The 15,943-nt window shown below is 50.6% G+C and overlaps 1 protein-coding gene across 2 annotated transcripts in view; it reads right to left on the bottom strand.

Moving 5' to 3' along the window:
- Positions 1–240: 240 nt before the first annotated feature.
- The window catches only part of HIP1 (huntingtin interacting protein 1), a 143,844-nt gene continuing 128,141 nt past the window's right edge, over positions 241–15,943 (bottom strand). For both annotated transcript variants that reach the window (XM_045786219.2, XM_045786220.2), the window contains exons 20-32: positions 14,163–14,249; positions 13,863–13,970; positions 13,630–13,763; positions 8,875–8,985; positions 8,034–8,092; positions 7,550–7,643; positions 6,320–6,420; positions 5,948–6,053; positions 4,635–4,758; positions 4,142–4,203; positions 1,548–1,656; positions 754–835; positions 241–449 (exon numbers count right to left, since the gene is read on the bottom strand). In XM_045786219.2, coding sequence (XP_045642175.2) covers positions 783–835; positions 1,548–1,656; positions 4,142–4,203; positions 4,635–4,758; positions 5,948–6,053; positions 6,320–6,420; positions 7,550–7,643; positions 8,034–8,092; positions 8,875–8,985; positions 13,630–13,763; positions 13,863–13,970; positions 14,163–14,249 — 1,148 coding nt within the window. In that variant the 3' untranslated portion in view covers positions 241–449; positions 754–782. The remainder of the gene's footprint in view (positions 450–753; positions 836–1,547; positions 1,657–4,141; positions 4,204–4,634; positions 4,759–5,947; positions 6,054–6,319; positions 6,421–7,549; positions 7,644–8,033; positions 8,093–8,874; positions 8,986–13,629; positions 13,764–13,862; positions 13,971–14,162; positions 14,250–15,943) is intronic.

The following is a 15,943-nucleotide window of genomic DNA, read 5'->3' as shown; positions in this document are numbered from 1 at the left end:
TTCTGCCTTTGGAGGAGCGTGTGGCCCAGCAGCGGTGCCCGCCCCTGGGGAGTGGCCTCGGCTGACCCAGACTCACTCAGCGGGACACCGCACGGAGGCTGGCGTGGAGCACCAAGGTGAAGCCTGAGCAGCACCATTGCTGTTAACTGCTGTAGTTAGGGGGCTCCCGATGGCTAGAGCTCCAGGGGTGCTCCCTCTGGGAGAGTTGGCTCTAGGAGGGAACACTGAAAGAAGAAAACCAAAAAAAAAAAGACAACAAACCCAACCAGCCACCGTAAGAAGTAGTGGGAAATCCATGGGGCTGCCAAGAGAGGGGGGAGGTGCCCTGGCGCGCTCGGCCAGGACGCCCCTGCTCTTCTCCCCGCACACATTCAGGGCGGCGTCCTGGCTTGGAGCCCCGCCAGCCCTCGGACGCTCACGAGGTGGTGCAGATGGTGAAACAGAAAAGGCTGAGGAGAAAACAGAGAAGAAAAGGCGTGAGGCGGCCCCTCGCCAGGGCTCCCGGAACCAGCGAGCCCCTCGGACAAGGACGCTGAGCATCTGGGGGTCCAATGGCAGGCAGGATGGGGAGGGAGGTCCTCTCCGCGAGGGGTGGCCCTGGCTGCCCCCCTCCTCTGTGGAAGGCCACTTAGGTCCCTGGCACTGGACAACGGGAGTGGTATGGCTGCCACCAGGAACCTCCCCCCCGGGGAATCACACACACACACACACACACACACACACACACACACACAGATGGGCCACAAGATTTACACTCGGACGTGTGGGGTGTCGGCGTGGCTCTATTCTTTTCCAGTGACCGCTCCATGCAGTGCAGGTGGAGATGCTTCTGTTCCTGAAAGACAACGATAACTTTTGTTTCCTAGCACTACACATGTGCACGCATTCTTTTCACCAACCAAAACGGCCACCGTGTTGGGCTCTCCAATACCTCACGCTCAGAACCATCTACTCCCTGAGTTACACATCCAGGAACGACCGGTTTGCATCTGTGGCTGGTTCCCAGAGTCAGTCAAGACAACGAGAGTTTGCAGTCCTGGTCGTGAGCAAGCTGGCTGCTTTGGGCACACGGGAAACCATCAGACTCTGGGTGATAACGCCTCTCTGGGCTGGTGGGCCTACCAACGTCCCCCCACCGTACCCCATTTTGAGCCCCTGACCCTTTCTCTCATGCGGCCATTGCTGCCCACTGCTGGCTCTAGTCAGTCAGAGGCTTGTAATCCCTTTGCTCCATCTGCTGGCTCTTCACTGACCGCCATTCGTTCATTCACTACTCTACGCGCGCCAGGCTAACTGGGCCTGGAAGGGAATGGCGGTGAGTGACGAGCCCACTGGTCAACATTAAGGTCAATAAAAGCTTTCAATTCACCCCAAATTATGCCAGTTTTGGGGCCTGAAGTTTGTTTACAACTGAAAAGGAAACATGCTCTGTGAGTCGAGAGGGGGATGTCGGTGACCCAAAGGGCGCTTCATTCTGTTACGTCTGAGGGGAAGGCCCTCCTATAAGAGCCCACCCTCATGGCACCCACACTGGCCCTCAGGCCCACCTTCTTCCCAGCCCTCGGCAACACCAGCGAGCTCGTAGTGCTTTTTCCGAAGCTCTCCCAGTTTTTGACGCTCCTTCTGCAGGTCATTCTCCAGCTCCAGCACCCGGACCTGTTGGAAGAGTGGAATTTTCTTTCGAGCGACGATCTGACAATGGTCTCACTTTGACTTCATCCCTCCCCCCCTCCGCTCATTTCCTCTATCCTCTCCCGTTCACCCACCTATCCCAGTGGCTCTTGCGTTTCCTCACTGAGACCCTCTCCTGGAGGTGATGCTTTATAGCCCCAGGGGATGTAGGGCTCATCTCATGCTCCTCTGAGATCTCTACCTGAAATCAACTCGGACATCTAGCCTATCTGTGTGGTGTGTTCCAACCCAGTTCCTCTTCTGCTTCAATCCTGCTCTCCTAGAAATCCAGGCAAGAGCCAGTTCAGATGGTTCTGGTATCTCTGAGGGGCTGGTACAACTTGGGGTTATCATCATACAGGAGAAAGCATAATCTTACCAAGGAAGAGGCTGGCTCCTGGCTACCCCTACTCCTTATTAATTCTAGTTATTTTACGGATTAATTTATTTATTAATTCAAGAAATGTTTGCTGAGCACCCATCATGTATCCTGCGCTCTACTGCAGGGGCTGGAGACATGGTAGGTACACAGACAGACAAGGTCCCTGCTTACCTTGCAGGGGGAAGACAAACTCATGAACAAGAACAGATCAGACCGAAATGAACATGACATAGGGTCATGTGATACAGGCCGAGGGTGATCAGCAAACGCTGCTCAGGCAGGCAGGAGCTTGAGATATCGGGAGAACAGAAAGGAGCCCTGTGTGGTGGACGCATGAGAGAGGGAGAGGGTCATGGGCTGGGGGCAGGAGTTTGGATATTAATTCTAAGTGTGAAAGGGAAGCCACTGGAAGATTTAAAGCAGAGAGGAGACGTGCTGTCATTATGCTTTTAAAAATACATAGAACCTGAACAAACTGTAGGGGTGGGGGGCGAGAGTGGAAGCAACTAGACCCAGTTAGGCGGTTCCTTTTTTTCTTTTCAAATTTTTTATTGTGGAAAATGTAAAGCATGTGGAAAGATGGAGACAATCTGGCGAACCCCATCATGTGCCTTACACCGAGTTCCACCAACTGTCAACCCGAGGCTGGACCTGTCTCAGCAATGCCCTTTCCTAGTCTCTGCCCCCAAATGCCCTGCCACTCAGCCCTGCCACGGGACTACTTGGGAACAAATCCTTGCACCTGCAGTTAAGCTGCTTTTGTAGTAGTTCAGGGGACAAACGATGGTGGCTTAGGCTGGGTTAGGGAGATGGAAAAAAGGGGGAAGATGCAGGCTCGGCGAGTCAGAGTTGACAGGACCCACTGGGGGACTAGATGTAGAAGGGAGAGGGGGGAGGGAGGACCCAAGGATGACTCTGGGTCTTAGCACCCAGGTGTGGAGGGTTCCAGTTACTGAGGTGGAGAAAACAAGGAGAGGGGCAGATCGGGGTGGGAGGGAAACTAGGAGCCCTGGTTTGGACCCATTAAGTTGGAGACATATTTGGCATCAAGTGGGGAGATCAAGTGGGCAGTTGGACAAGCACAGAGCTCAAGGAGAAGATTGAGGCCGGGGAGAAGAATCTGGTACTTATCAGCAGAGAGATGGAATCTTCAGTCAAGAGGGACTGGATAAGACCAGTAAGCACGACAGTGCAGATGGTGGGGACGCGTGCCTGATGTGACTTTTCCTAAAAATGCCAAGTGACCCATATAGAGACTTTAACAGTCTCAATCTGGACTTTACCACAAGACTGGGACCAGTAATTCTAGAACAAAGATGTCATTTTTTTTTTTTCCTATTTCTCTGCATGCTATGACTCTACGAACGACTGGGAGAAATGGCATTGCCTTCAATGGGTTCTCAGTGAATCGATTCTTTTTTAAACCAAGGTCATACACAAATAATTCATATCAGAATTTTTAAAAAATTGCCAAAAACCAAAACCAAAGCCAAAGCAGAAACAGATTCATAAATACAGAGACTTGGTGGTGGCCAGAGGCGAAGGGTGGAGGAATGGGTGAAACAGATGAAGGGGATGAAGACGTACATTACCAGATAAGTCACGGGGATGAAAAGTACAACACAGGGAATACGGTCAGCAATATTGTCATGACGTTGATGGTGACGGATGGTGACTACACTTACCGTGGCGAGCACCGAGTTAATATACAGAATTGTCAAATCACTACATATACGCCTGAAAGTAATGTAACATTGTATGTCAACTCTACTTAAAAAAAAAAAACGTCCATCGTAAGACATTAAATGCTAGTTGATGTCTGCTAGGAGATACCTGATGGTGACGGTGAGGGAGACACCTGTCCGAGACCAGGGAGCAAGAGCTAAGATTCTGACCTTAACCCACCATCTGTCTCCACCTCCACTGTCCCTTCCAAGCGTCATTTATATTCATCCCTGGGCTACTGGGTCTCTCCTGTGTGTGTTTCCTCCCCAAGTCTCTCCCCTACTGGCTTCTCTCCGTGGGGATAATATTTGGGGTTGATGTCACCGGCAATCGATGGAGCAGACTCAGAATCGGGGATCCTACCTGGGAATCCATCTCCTGGCGTTTGATCTGAGTCAGTGTCATGCTGGAGAAGTCCATATTGTCTGCAAGGGCAGGAGGGAAGGTCTTGTCAGGTGACATCCTTGGCCGACTCTCTCGCCTGAGAGGCAGCCAATGTCAACGCTCTGCTGAAATGCTTGGTTTGGTAGTTTCCAAAACACGTGTGAAGGTCAACGAGGATTGGACCACCACTCCCCTATCCCGCCCCCCACCCAGAGACAACCAGGCCTGGAGAGTCACGTCTTTGAATCCAGAGCAATCGCTAAATGAAAAATCTACGCTTAAGGCCTGTTGCTATGGTGACACGAATAGCAGCGTACGTGGAGTCCCACCTTGTGAGAAAGGAAGTACGCATGTAGAAAAGATAAACGAGAGACAATGTGGAAATGGAACTGTGGGACACTGGGACCGTGGAGAAGACCGTGAAGAAGAGCTGAACAGGATGGATATGCAAAGCACCGCCTCAGGAGGTTACCTGTCTCCTCAATCTGTGATTTGCCCGAAATGGTGGAGGCCACAACGGTGGCGGTGGCCTGGTTCACCCCCCGGGAGGCCTGCTGCAGCCGGGCCAGGTTTGGGCTGTCCTTATCAGCTTTCACCTGCCACGACCAAGCAGAGTTAGGTTCACACAGCATACGGCGGCAAGGACGGAGTCAAATAAGTTGGTCCAATGGGCCTTGACAAATATATGGGATCCGCTGTGGTCACTAACGGACTTCTTAGACGTTGCTGCCCACAGGGGCGCCTGTTGTGGCTCAGTCAGTTGAGTGTCCGACTCTTGCTTTTGGCTCAAGTCATGATCTCAGGATCGTGAGATCGAGCCCTCCGTCGGGCTCTGTGCCCAGTGGGGAGTGTGCTGGAGATTCTCTCTCTCCCTGTCCCTCTGCCCGTTTCCCACTTGGGCATGTGCATGCACGATCTAATACATAAAATTTTTAAAAAAGATTTTATTTATTTGTCAGAGAGAGAGAAAGCACAAGCAGGGAGAGTGGCAGGCAAAGGGAGAAGCAGGCTCCCTGCTGAGCAAGGAGCCTTATGCGGAACTCGATCCCAGGACCGTGGGATCATGACCTGAGCCGAAGACAGATGCTTAACCGGCTGAGCCACCCAGGCGTCCCTAAATAAATAAATCTTTTAAAAAATATTGCTCCTATAGGGTCAGCTCCTGGCCTATCTCTAACATGACAAATTACTCCTGGCTTATTTGCTTGGTAGCCTCCAACTCTAGCTTTATCAGTTCTTATGATAAACTGTTCCAGTTGCAGAAGCTAATTTGGGACAACAATACACAAGGATGATAGGAATGCTCCCCAGGGTACTATAAAACTCACAGACAGATTTTGGTAACAGGCTTTGTATTACGATTAGTCGGGGCAATGGTTCAAATCTGGAGACTTTTCAGGAGAGGCAGACAATGGCTGTGGAACCTTGGAGCCGAGCCAGGGAACCAGCTCATGGCGCCAACCTACTCCTTGAGTGCTCCTTGAATGCCCCGATTGCTAATCAGAGGTCAGAATGGCTGGGACCCTCAAAGACCACTTGTCACAAAAGCCATGGGAACCAAGAAGAACCCATGCGGTGAGCTGGGCGGAGGGGCTCCTTGCTGACAGAGGAAAGGCTAATAGAGGAGAGTAGGATGGGACCTTTGAGAGGCAGAATTTTAAGTTGGGACCTCATCGACCCGGACCCTGGATAAATCATCTGTTCTTCGGGCAGGCTCCATGGTCTAAGCATTCTCCAACCTAGCCGGACCTTACAGTGCCCTAGGGAGTCCTGCGTGGGCCCTACCTTAGAGGCCGCCACGAGCTGGGCTGTGCTAGCCGCGATTTCATGCGAACACACCAGTAGTTCCTCAAACTTCCCTCTGCCTTGCACCACGAGATCGGCTGCATCCCTGGTAGTCAGGAAGGGACAAGACAAATTATGTCACGGACAGCTGCAACCCCTTATCACCCTGCCTATTCAGAGAGCACAACCTGCCCGCCCCGCCCCTGTGCAGCCCCAGGAGATCCAGGCTCCCTTTTAAACTTTCAGTCCTGTTGATTTCTCTACCAACAGTTCACTTCTAAGGGGCAGATTTTTTCCCCTTGGCTGTTGTCTGGGATGGGGTGATGGAATTGGGGGTGAGGAGGAGGAGCCCTGGGAGTGACAGACACTTACACCATGACAGTGGCTCCCCAGCCCACGGCTTTGGAGGCTGAGATGAGTCCTTCCGTCCATCGAGAATTCTTGGCATAAAACTCTTTAGGTGATGCCGTGCCCTGAGGAAGTGAAAGGTAATAATGACTAGATTTTTCTCGAGTGCCTCCTACGCCCCAGGTGCTTTTATGTCTATTACTCCCAGACAGACCTCACACTAACCCCAAGACGTGAGCATTATCATCCCATTTTACAGATGAGCAAACGAAGATTCAGAAAAGCAAAGATACTTTTCCCAAGTTCATGCAGGAAATAAGTGGAAGTAAATCCTAGGGTTTTCTGACTCCAAAGCCCGTAGCATTTCTATTACATCACACTTCCCGTGTTGCATATGTAAGAATCTATATCTATTCACGTACACATAGGAACTACGTGATCCAAGAGGAGTCCAACCCCTTGCCACGATTTGGCAAAAGAGGAGAGTACCCAGTGAATAACTGAACAAATTATTTCTCCTTGGAATTTTAAAATGCTTTCGTGCTTTGGAAGTGTCTGATAGTCTTGGAAGCCACAGGTGCTCCTTGCTCGGTCCCTCTCTCTATTTTGGGGATAGAAAACAGCCCCCCTCGGACTGATAAAGAGCACCACCACCAAAGCAGATAGGGCTTCCTTCTTTGAAGGATAGTGTTCAGGCTCTGGAATCCCTCCCTGGGCCCGTCTCCTGAGCTGTAGCTGCACACAGGGTGTGAGAAGGAAACACTCCAGCAGAGGAGGGAGAAAGCCCAGTGAGCACATCGCCCAGAGACTGGGGCAGAGTCTGTCTGTGAATAACCATCAGCTGACTCTGCCGAGGGAAGGAGACATGGCCGCACCCACTATGAAAGGTCAGCAACCAGGCTGGCCCTTCTGATTTGCCCAGTTTTCCAGAGTGCTCCCTTCCACCTCTGAGGGCCCAGGCTTGCAATGTACACGGTGTTTAAAGAGCAGGTTCTCGATGTCGCCTGGGTTAATGACCCTGCAGCTGGAGGCTGAGGCTGACTGCCCCTGGGGACCTGGCAGCACTCCAGCTTCTTCCCATGGGCATGTGGGCTTGGCCGTGAGAGGCAGCTGCGCCCTCGGGTCACACGGATGGCAGCACCCGTGGATTTTGCTGAATGTGGACGAGCGTATTGATAGACATAGCCTCTCCGTGAACCAAGAATCTGTGAATGACGTCTGCTCCCCCTGTCCAGGGCCCTCACCCACGCTTACCCGGCCACTCTCCACTATCTCCCTCTGGAGGTCCTTCGAGGCCACGATCAGGACCTGGATAGCTTGCATTAGGCTTGTACAGGAACCAAGGATCCTAGGGGGAAAAAAAATTTAGGGACACAGAAGAGAGACCAAGAACAATGAAGGGAATCTGTTCTCTTTTTCAGGCCTAAACACAGGCAAACTTGGGATGGGGAAAGGCGGCGGGGAATACACCTTCATGGAAAGTCATGTGAGTAGGGAGACCTGACTGCGGACAGTTATGTGATGATTCTTGGGGTTTCTCTTCGCTTAAAATGCAACAGCAGTATTATCATCAAAAACACCATTATCAACAACCATATAGACTCAGCCCTTGCCCGTGGCTGCTATCGTACTCTTCTGGTTAGGATAATCCACTAGTTAGGATAATCTAGTTAGGATAATCCACTGCAGGAGACACTCATCCTGACCACCTAAGTGCCCCCACACGGCTCGGACTGACCTTTCGTTCACCTCCAATTTGACTCCTGTGTCTCCAGCTCGGGATTTGCTGAGCATCTCCTGTTAGAAAGAAGCAGGGTTCCCCAGTACATGGTGGGTACTGAGAGCTCACTGGCACCTGAGACACCTTGTGTCCAACAGCCTGTGGTAGCTGAGAAACCCAAATCCAGAAGGGCCCATCCACGTCCTGGCGAGTTGGGAAAAGAATCCAGACTTCTGATCTCTTCGGTGGGAAGCAGCCCCAGCAGGCTGGCTCTTCCATCCATGAGTGGCTGTCCCAGGCTGACGTGTGCACAGAATTCTGAGAGCTATGGCACCCTACCAATGGGGGGCAGCTGTTCCCAGGTCCCAGCGGCGGGTACTAGCGCCAAGGTGGGCAGCCTGAGTCTTCTACCAAAGGGGTGCTATGGGACCTTTCCAATGCCGCCCACTCAGCTTTTCCCTGGGACAATCACGTCTGCTGATTTCACGGGTGCCTGGCCCTAAGATAAGTGTGCATTATCTCCTTTAACCCTTACAACACCCCTCCGAGGCAAGTACTATTCCTACTGTCCCATCATGTAGAAACGGGACCTTAGCGAGGTTAATGGAACAACCTATCCCAAGTCACACGACTAGCAAGTGGTCGGCCTGGAACTGTGATGCAGGATGAACCAAAACCAAAGTAGGTGGGGGGCTCCTCATTTTCTATCCCTCAGGGATCCTGGGGAGTCTGGATTCTGGCTGGGCTCACGGGGGCCTGTGTAGCCTTCAAGAACCATTTAGAGACATCCAGTGGCCAATGTCACCACGGGGAAGCTGCAAGAGCCTCGCTTTAGGAGACGTGGCAGATGTTTCCCTACCTCGATTCTGGCCGTAGCAGTTTCGATGGCAGCTGAAGTGGCAGCCATCTCCTTGTCCACCAGGTCCCCCAGCTCCTCCTGTTTGATGTCCAGACCTCTGGGCAGGAGCTCCTGAGAACAGCATCACAAAGGCTGCAATGACCTTTTGATTTCCTCTCTATTCTCCCGTGGCACAAGGCAGGAGAAGAGGGCCCTGCCATGGAACACATTTCTGGAACCCAGGGAGGGGCCTCCTGTGCAGGCCTTGTCTGGAACTCACTACTGCGTGAACCCAGAGCCTCACACTCCACCCCCCCTCATTCTAGAAAGCCATCCCCGCCTAAGCCCACAAGGCCATTCAGTTGCAGCTGCTTGGACCCTGACCCCACAGTTGCACAATGTATTTGTATTTGTGGCTTGGGAGATATTTTATTTTAAGATTTATTTATTTATTTGAGAGAGGCAGAGAGCAAGAGGGGGAGGGGAGAGGGAGAGAGAATCTCAAGCAGACTCCGCGCTGAGCACAAGCCTGATGTGGGGCTCGATCTCACGACCCTGAGATCACGACCTGAGCCTAAACCAAGAGTCGGACGCTCAACCCACTGTGCCACCCAGGCGCCTGTTGGGAGGTATTTTAAGAACATCTTCCAATATTGGTGATGCCTTCCAACCAGACACTCTGCCTCTTATCTAACTTTGCGTCCACAGCAATCATATGAGGGAGTTACTTGTCCCGTTGTACAGACAGGAAGCCAAGGCTCAGAGAGGTCAAATGTCTTGACCCCAGTCACACTGCTAATGAATGGCAGAGAACAGGGATTTGAACCTGGGGCTGATGGCACAACCTGTGAATTCTGAAAACATTATGTGTTATACCTACCAGAGTATAAAACAGATATGAATGGTTTAAAGAAGAAAAACAATGGCCCATCTATCTACCACCCGACTTAAGTAATAGCTTAAGAAACATTACCAAGATGCCCTTCAACAGATGACTGGATTAAGAAGTTGTGGTCCATATATACAATGGAATATTACTCAGCTATCAGAAAAAACGAATTCTCAACATTTGCTGCAACATGGACGGCACTGGAGGAGATAATGCTAAGTGAAATAAGTCAAGCAGAGAAAGACAATTATCATATGATTTCTCTGATCTATGGAACATAAGAACTAGGAAGATCGGTAGGGGAAGAAAGGGATAAAGAAAGGGGGGGGTAATCAGAAGGGGGAATGAAACATGAGGGACTATGGACTATGAGAAACAAACTGAGGGCTACAGAGGGGAGGGGCGTGGGGGAATGGGATAGACCGGTGATGGGTAGTAAGGAGGGCACATATTGCATGGTGCACTGGGTGTTATACACAACTAATGAATCATCGAACTTTACATCAGAAACCGGGGATGTACTGTATGGTGACTAACATAATATAATAAAAAATTATTAAAAAAAAAAAAAAGAAACATTATCAGTACCTTTGAAATCTCCTTTGGATTCTGCCCTAATTCTGCCTTCACCCTCCCTGCTCTCCACCTCAAGATAAACACAGAATTCAGGAGAATGTTTACTATGCCTTTTTTTTTTTTTAACTCTGTATGAATATATCCTTAAACAGTATAATGTTAAGTACATTTGTTTTGATGTTTATTTATTTATTTAAAGACTTTATTTATTTAAAATAGAGAGTCTTAAGCAGACTCCACACTGAGTGTAGACCTGACTTGGGGCTCAATCTCATGACCCTGAGACCATGACCTGAGCTGAAGCCAAGAATCGGACGCTTAACCCATTGAGCCACCCAGGCACCCCTGTTTTGATTTTTATTTAAAACGAATCCTACTGTGTGCATTTTCCTATGACTTGCTTGTTCACTCAGCAGTCCGTGTGAGAATCGTCCTGTAACGTGGTAATTCTATCCCTAGGCAAACACCTAGAGAAACTCTTACATCAGGAGATATGTACCAGAGTGACCACATAGCACATTCGTGATAGCCCAAAGAACCCAAACGTCCATCAACAACAGATATGTATCTATATAATAGATATGTAAATGAAGGTAAACAGATACATAATAGATGTATATACATAATAGATGTGTAACTTGAGCTATAGTCTCATGACGGAATACTACAGAGCGGTGAAAATGAACATATCTATGTGCATGAACCTCACTTACAGAATGCTGGACAAAGCAAGGTGTAGAAGAAAAGTCTGTAACACACAGAACTAAAAATGTTACTTAGGGGGAAAAAGAACATAGTTTTTCTATTATCTTCACCTGGAACCCTGATTAAACATTCTACATATAGGGGCACCTGCATGGCTCAGTCAGTTAAGTGTCTGCCTTCGGCTCAGGTCGTGATCTCAGGGTCCTGGGATGGAGTGGAGCCCCGCTGTCAGGCTCTCTGCTCGGTGGGGAGTCTGCTTCTCCCTCTCCCTCTGCCCCTCCCCCTGCTCGTGCTCTCTCTCTCAAATAAATAAAATCTGTAAAAAAAAAAAAAAAATTCTACATATATAACCTCGACACTCCAACTTCTAAAATCTGTGCCACATTCTATGGTAATTCCTTCAGTTCTATTATCCGGTTCACTAATTCTATCTTCGGCTTTGTTTTAACCTGCTGTTGAATCTGTATACTAAGTTATGACTTTCAATGATTATATTTTTCACTTCTAGAAATTCGATGGTTGTTTTTCAATTATATCTGGTTACTTCTGAAAATATCTTATTCCTTTGCCACACTTTTTAATACCTTTTAAAACATATTGGACACATTTATGGAGAACTTATGTGCCTTGGGACACATAAGAACTTATGTGCCTTTTAAAACATATCGGACACATTTATGGAGAACTTATGTGCCTTGGGACATTATCTGTGAAAGTTCTTTGGGGTTCAGGGTCAAAGTATACCCCTTCAGAGACCATTTGGATCTGCCTCTGCCAGGTACCTGGGCCCCTAACAACCTGACTTCTTTAATTTTCTGTTTGGGTTTTTTCAGGCCACACAGGTAGTAGATTTGGACCCTGAAACCATGGATAAGTGGCTTGCAGTTAGAAATTCCCTAGACAGCCGTGTTGCCTCCCTCCCCCCCCCCCCCACAACCAAGGCTGAGACAAGATCTCTCCAGCAGAGTAGGCTTTTCCTCCATTCACTCAGGGTGTGACCTTTTAGAGTTCTGTTTTGGGGAGGAAGTCTCTGCATTCCAAACTTTGACCCTGCTTGGGCCTAGGTTTTGTTTCTTACTCTCCTCTGCATGTGTGGCCCACTAAAATCCAAGCTCTAGGCCAAGAGATGAACAAACGTTGGCTCCTACATCTTTTTGGTTTCTGATTCTGAGAATTTCCTTAGTTTTCAGCCAATTCAGATTCAACTGACATTCTTTCACCCAAATCTTATTTAGCATATTCCTTGTCCTGTCCTCGGAAGAGCCTCTAAACATCTGGTCAGTCCTACTGCCAAAAAGGAAACCCGCCCAGAATCTCACTCTCACACTTTGTTTTTTAAAATTAATTTGATTCTTATTTCCTCATCTCATGGCGTCCTACACACTTTGCGTGTGCATACCAAGACTCAGTTCTGCACGGCCCTGGAGAAGATGCTCTATCTTCTGCAAAAGGCAGACCGCGGTAACGCTGCCTAGGCCGCCATCAACAATTCAATAACACTAAAACACCACCAGGATCATGCCATTCTATTGAAAGGAAGGTTAGCCATTCACCATTATCCAGACATTCACGATTCCCTACCTCGTTGCCCACTTCTACCCAGTATGAACCTTGCTCCCCATCCAATCTTTTTATCTGCTTTGCTCTTTTCACGAGCATATTCCACTAAATAAACATGTACTGGGTTTTAACCGCCTGCCAGATATCACACCAGGGACCAAGAGGACAATGTGAAGAAGGTATGGGCTCTGTCTTTGAGAACTCGAGGGGAAAGAGACAGGCAGGCGGGTACACTGCAGAGCTAGCCACCAACACCGCAAGGTGAAGGTAGTGGGTGGGAGGGACTCACGAAGGTGAATAAGGGCCAGACCGTGACAGTCCTCGGGTATCACGAGACATAATTTGATTTTTGTTATCAAACGAGGAATCATAATCAGATCTCTGTTTTTGGAAGAGATCAGAGGAAAAAGAGGCCAGAGGCAGAAAAACTAATCAGAAGGCTGTTATTCTAAGAGTTCAGATGAGGGATGACGAAAATCTGAACTCTGGCCCTGATCTCTTTATTCCCTGGACTTAATATAATGACCCATTTTTGAAATTAAGTAAATGCCTTGTACTGAACTCTTAAACGATAGCTGATTACCGCTCTCATCCCACTGTATAGAAATGGGTGATCTCCTTATTTTCCTTTCCCACACAGACCATGTCTTGTTCGTCCCTGTACAACTACATCTAATACATTTCCCACTATGCATGACGTACTCACTGCATCTTTATTAACTCAACAAATATACCGTCATCTCCCCATTAGGTGTTAGCCTGTTCAACCAGATACAAACCCTGGAAAACAGAGAAACTATGCTTATTCTTTTATGATATGCTCAGCACAGTGACGAACACACAGTAGGTCCTCAATGCAGCCAATGTGTGAGATAGAACCGGAAAGTCGTTCAGGGGGTCAGATTTTTCGGCGCCAGCTCTCCTAATTGAGCCAAGTGGAAAGCGCAGGAAGAACTGGCTTGGGACATCACTGAGTCTCTGGTAGATCACCAGCGCTCACCCGCCAGCAGCTCTGTAACTGTCCGTGGTACTAACACGGCTCCTACCTCGGCAATGGCAGAGATCTTGCTGAGGTAGCTCTTCACGGCGGTACCGTCATTCTCGCGTGTTCCTTCCTCCTCCAGGGAAGCCAGATAGAGGAGGGTTTCCTTGCCAAACTGCTTGCAGGCCTCAGTCAGCGCTGGAGATGCAAGACAACCCAGACTTTTGAAGGCGCTCTGCTCCCCCTGCTTTCCAGCGCCCCCCCCCCCCCCGCCACCGCCCCGGCCCCAGGACTCACCGTCGGCAGGTTCCGGCGGCGCTCGAAGGCAGGTGGTGCTCACGTAAGCCATGGTGTCACTGGTCAGGTGGGCAAGGAGGGTGACCGCGTGGAGGAGCCCACTGATATCTGCCAGGAGTTTAAAGGGGGTTGCTGAGGGCTGCTGAGGGAGTGTTACCTCTCTACCTCCTTCTGTGCTCTACGAGTTATATACACCCCGCTCTTGGCGCAGAGGAACCTGTCGCTACTTCCACATGCCAGCGTTTCCGAGTGTGGCCCAGCTGTCACTAAGCGCCAGACCCTATCCTCCGCCTTTCTTACCTTCTGGGCAGACCAGATAGTGGCTCCAGCTTTTTTCCAATTGCTCGAGGCAGCTGGAAACAGACTTGACCTTGGAGAGAAGGTGATCTGTGAGGGGGGAGACAGGGCAAAGTCAGAGCCGGAGCGGTCAGCTCGCTTTCTCCCCATGAGGGTAAGCACGTGCCGGATGAGCCTACCTCGTGCGTGGCCTCAGCCCTGCAGGAGCCGCCCTAAGATGGGGGGGTGGAGGAAAGAGGGCTGACTGCGCCCGTACAGGACCCTCTCACTGTAGCTTCAAAAGCTGTGCTTCTGAGCCCATCTGGTCCCTTAGCCAAGAACCAGGGCAACCACACCAGCAGCCTGGAGTCAGCCCCTCCCTTCTCAGGACTGCCTGCCTGATCAAATCCAGGCCTTCCCGTTACGACCTCAGACTCTCATTAGTCTTGAGCCCAGACCCTTGGCTCCGTCAGGCTAATCCGTGCTCATGCTGTGCACACAACACAACCGTTCCCACTCTGTGCCTCTGGGCTGTCGCACAGGAGCTACAGTATGGGGACTCATGTCACACTGCACAGGTGTGGCTCCTGGCTCCATCACCGGTGGCTCCGATCTCAGGCCATTCACACCTGCTTCCTCACGTGAAAACAGAGTAACAGGACCACCTCACAGCGCCATCGTGAGGACTCGCTGAGCCGAGGTGTATGGAGCGCTTAGAACGGCGGTTGGGCCATGCCAAGCGCTCAGTAACGTCAGCTGCTTGTGTTATCGCCACCCCCCTTACCCCCCCGGTTCTTCCCCTCCACTGGCTCATGTCTGTCCTCTTCCTTCAAAGCCCAGCTCATAAAGTCTCTCCTCAGAATCCGCCCACGGCTGCCCCATGTCCTGGTGTTCCCTCAGTAAGCTGGGTACTCAGTGTGTTCCTTCCTTACAGATGGGGTCCCTGCCGAGTAAGAGAACAGTCCTTGCTGTAGACGTCACCAAATGGAGACATTTCTTTTTTTTTCCCCCCAAAGATTATTTGACAGAGACAGTGCTCTCCCTGAAGCGGGGGGGGGGGGGGGGGCAGGGCAGAGGAAGTGGGGAGAGAGAAAACCTCAAGCAGACACCCCGCTGAGTGGGAGACTGACGCGGGGCTCGAGCCCATGACCCTGAGGATCATGACCTGTGCCGAAATCAAGAGTCAGACGCTCAACGGATTGAGCCACCCAGGCGCCCCGTAAACACTTCCATTTGATAATGAAAGTCGGCTCTTAGCTGTCTCCTTCCATCTGCCTTGTCCTTAGTGGGCCCTCTCGGAGCTACACCCAGGACTTCCCCAGTGTCCTGGGCCCGGACACTCTGCCACCTCTGAGGCCCCTTCTCTCATCCACGGGGCTTCTCTGGTTCCGACCGCTGCCCCACCCGCACGCCCTTGGGACTCTGGAACACGCAGAGTAGGCCCTGTTCATGCCTGGGCCCGCAAGGGTATTCTCAGTGTTTCTGCCCTGCCGTGTTTCATGATGCTCCCCGCATTGGCCTGAGGCTCCTGACCAACCATCTCTTCACTCAGACCCCGTTCTTCCATTCAGAGAGACACAGGGACGGCTGCTGCTCCTCCCCCTGGTGCTTGGAGTCGCTCTCAGGGCTCTGCTCCCAGTGAGACTTTCATCAGCGTGACCCGCTGCATAGAGCAGTGACAGCACACCTGGGGGCTTTAGAAAGTTCTAGCACCTGGGAGCTGGGCTGCAGAGCTTCCGGCTGAACTGATCTCAGAGTGGGGCCTGGGCATCGCCAGGAGCCTCTGATGTGCAGCAGGGGGAGGA

The sequence above is a fragment of the Ursus americanus genome, chromosome 2 (assembly GCF_024610735.1).
Source record: "Ursus americanus isolate L20-20 chromosome 2, mUrsAme1.1.p, whole genome shotgun sequence".
NCBI lineage: Eukaryota > Metazoa > Chordata > Mammalia > Carnivora > Ursidae > Ursus > Ursus americanus.
This window is presented reverse-complemented; position numbering and strand designations above follow the sequence as displayed.